At 45.8% G+C, this 2,992-nt stretch overlaps 1 protein-coding gene across 4 annotated transcripts in view; it reads right to left on the minus strand.

Moving 5' to 3' along the window:
* smap2 (small ArfGAP2) overlaps window positions 1-2,992 on the minus strand; it is a 30,131-nt gene continuing 27,139 nt past the window's right edge. For 3 of the 4 annotated variants that reach the window (XM_042075761.1, XM_042075759.1, XM_042075758.1), the window contains 2 exons: window positions 1,961-2,322; window positions 1-1,553 (listed from right to left, as the gene is read on the minus strand). In XM_042075761.1, coding sequence (XP_041931695.1) covers window positions 1,419-1,553; window positions 1,961-2,322 — 497 coding nt within the window. In that variant the 3' untranslated portion in view covers window positions 1-1,418. The remainder of the gene's footprint in view (window positions 1,554-1,960; window positions 2,323-2,992) is intronic. The other variant, XM_042075760.1, reaches the window with a different exon arrangement.

Below are 2,992 nucleotides of genomic sequence, written 5' to 3' on the forward strand. Positions count from 1 at the left end.
CATATTCAGAAACCAATGATACAGACATTCAGAAACACATGCATAAAGTTGCATTTAGAAAAATCAAAACAGCACGTTACCTCTTCTAACTCTGTCTTCAAACCCAGGTGTAGGGACAGCTGAGAGTTACAGGTACAATCATTCTCTGGACAACCAGCATACAGAAAAGAACCCCCTCATGCAACAGCGGTAATGAGACATCATCTGAACCAATTCCCTGATACACACAAAAACATTCAGGCCTTAACTGTAGAACAGACACATTTGCTGTCACTGTGATAGAAGAAAAAGCATTGTGAACAATAGTATAATGAAATCCCGACTTACAGCTATTTTCTGTAAAAATGTCTACCAACAGCCCAATGACTACAAGTTCTTCCCTGTCAGTCTAACAGGTTTTTACATCAGTAACGTACTTCCTCACTTTGAGTGGGAGTTTACCACAGATTCCACATGTTCATGTACAGTTCTAAAGCTACGGCAAGTCTTTGGTTCCAATTCTCAAATAATCAATCTCTCCATATTGTGAGCTATTCAAGTGCAAGTGAATTTGAAAAAGTACCACTAAGTCCTTCCAAAACTCATGACCGGCTTCAAAAGGTGACTCCTGAGTTTGGTGAAGGTGTATTGGTTAAACACAACACAGCATCGATCATGATACAGACTCACTCGCTTAGTCACACACACGCACACACACACACACACACACACACACATACACACTGTGTCACAGCTTTTACCCTGTTTGAACACACAGACACTAGTTTTCATCGCCTGTGCCGACTACCTTTGACGGTAAAGTGAGGTCTACAACCGGTTTCAAAGGCCTGCAGCCGAAACTAACAGAAACCCAAAAGATTTCCTGGTAATGGACACAAGCTAACTAAATGAGAGGGCTGGAAAAAAAAACAAAAAAAAAAAAAAAAACATTGTCCTCAGGAAATCCACACTGCTTATTGATCTACACAGGAAGTGAACGCAAAGTCACATTAATGAGGAAGCTGAACGACGAAAAGATTGGTCCACGCTGAAGTGAGGTTGACATGACGAAGCGTGATATGACTCCCAATCCACCAGGTGGCACTGTGATCATCAACCACAATTCCAAACATATCTCCATCTCACCATTGACCTTTTAGCCGTGCTCACTGCTGCTATGCGGTAACAAAAAGTCTGAAGGCAAAAATGAACATGATGATGTGCGTATGTTTATGTGTGTGTGTGTGTGTGTGTGTGCGTGTGTGTGTGTGTGAGTGTGTGTGCGCATGTGTGTCTGTGTGTGTGTGTGTGTGTGTGTGTGTGTGTGTGTGTGTGTGTGTCTGTATGTATATGACACCCTCGCCCCCCCCCTTTCCCATGGTCCATTCTGTCCTCCGTCCAAGAGCCATTGTCCAATCCCATGGCTGGGCGCCATGACATCACTTCCACACTTGTGAGCCCAGCATGTGAGCGGAAGTGGGCGTGGTGGCTGCGGAGGTTCCGCCCATGGGCTGCCCGTATCCCATCATGCTGTTGGTGCCGTAGAAGTTCATACCGGCCATGTGCTGAGTCATCTGGAGACACACACACACACACACAGATGTAACACACACACACACACACACACACACACACACACACACACACACACACACACACACACACACGCACACACACACGCACACACACACACACACACACACACACAAAGGCTGTTAAGGAATCATAACATATAATGTTTTTTTTGTAGTAGTCTCAATCCAAAATGTAAGAGCCAGTCATCAAGATTGAAACAATCAAGTCAGATCGAACTTAAGAATTTCGAGAATTACAAGGAAGGAAAGATGTATTTGATTTTTGTTTGTTTGTTTGCATTGATACAGATAGATAAATAGCTAGCTAACTAGAAAGAGAGAATGGTATATACTCTTTAGATGAGTTTTGCCAGTCATTGAAATGAATAAATGCAAAGTGACCCAACCCCAGTGGAAGACCATGCGCGCTGCCCCCTGCTGACCTGGGCCAGGTTCCACTGCAGCTGCTGGGCCTGCTGCACTCCGTAGGCCTGCTGAGGTGGCACGGCCGCCACCCCTCCCATCATGCCGCCCTGCATGGATCCCGCCATGTATGGGTTGGCGGCCGCCGCTGCTGCTGCCGCCGCCGCCTGCGCACTTATGCCCGCCTGGGGCATCACACCGGGCTGCGCCACCATGCCCATCTGGGGGCCGATCATGGCACCCATCATGCCCCCCTGGGCTGCCATGGCCTGGTACTGCCCATAGCCAGCAGCCGCTGCGGCTGTTGCTGGGTAGCCCATCTGGGCAGGGTTCATGTACATGCCAGCTGTAACATTAATAATAATAATAATAATAATAATAATAAACAAAAAATTTTATTTAAAGTTTTCTAAAGTTTCAAAGTGCTTTAGAGAGGCAAAATAAATCAGACAGACATACAATCACCAGGTTTCAAAATGTCTGAGCTGTAGAAGAATTCCTGTGTTTTGAAGTTGAAATGGAATACATTTTTTGAGTGTTTGTTGCCTTATGGCTCAATCCATTTCACAAGAATGTATTACACTGGGAAGAATCTTATAGCAGAGCTGTCGGATAGCATTACACAAATTACAAGTAATCTGATAGTCTGATAAGATTATATCCAAAACTGGGACTGGAAATGGTCCCCCACACACACACACACGCACGCACGCACGCACGCACAAAGTCAGATTCTTGTAGCTGTGCGATAGTCTTATCCTCGAGACGATTTTCATCAGGATCAGTGAAAGTGGTTGGGAAGAGACGACAGACCCAGATAACCGGACTGGAGCTAACTGGGGCAGTGCTAGCATAGGTGGCTAAAGAGCTGGGCTAGCATGCAGTAGCTGCCACCATCGTGCCCTAGAGCAGGGCACTTAACCCCCGACTTGCTCTGATGAGACTAGCCCTTGTCATAATTGACGCATGGAAGTGGCTTTGAATAAAAGTGTCAGCCAAATGACCAGGTAAGTAAG

Source organism: Alosa sapidissima, chromosome 21, assembly GCF_018492685.1.
Source record: "Alosa sapidissima isolate fAloSap1 chromosome 21, fAloSap1.pri, whole genome shotgun sequence".
In the NCBI taxonomy this organism is placed as follows: Eukaryota; Metazoa; Chordata; class Actinopteri; order Clupeiformes; family Clupeidae; genus Alosa; species Alosa sapidissima.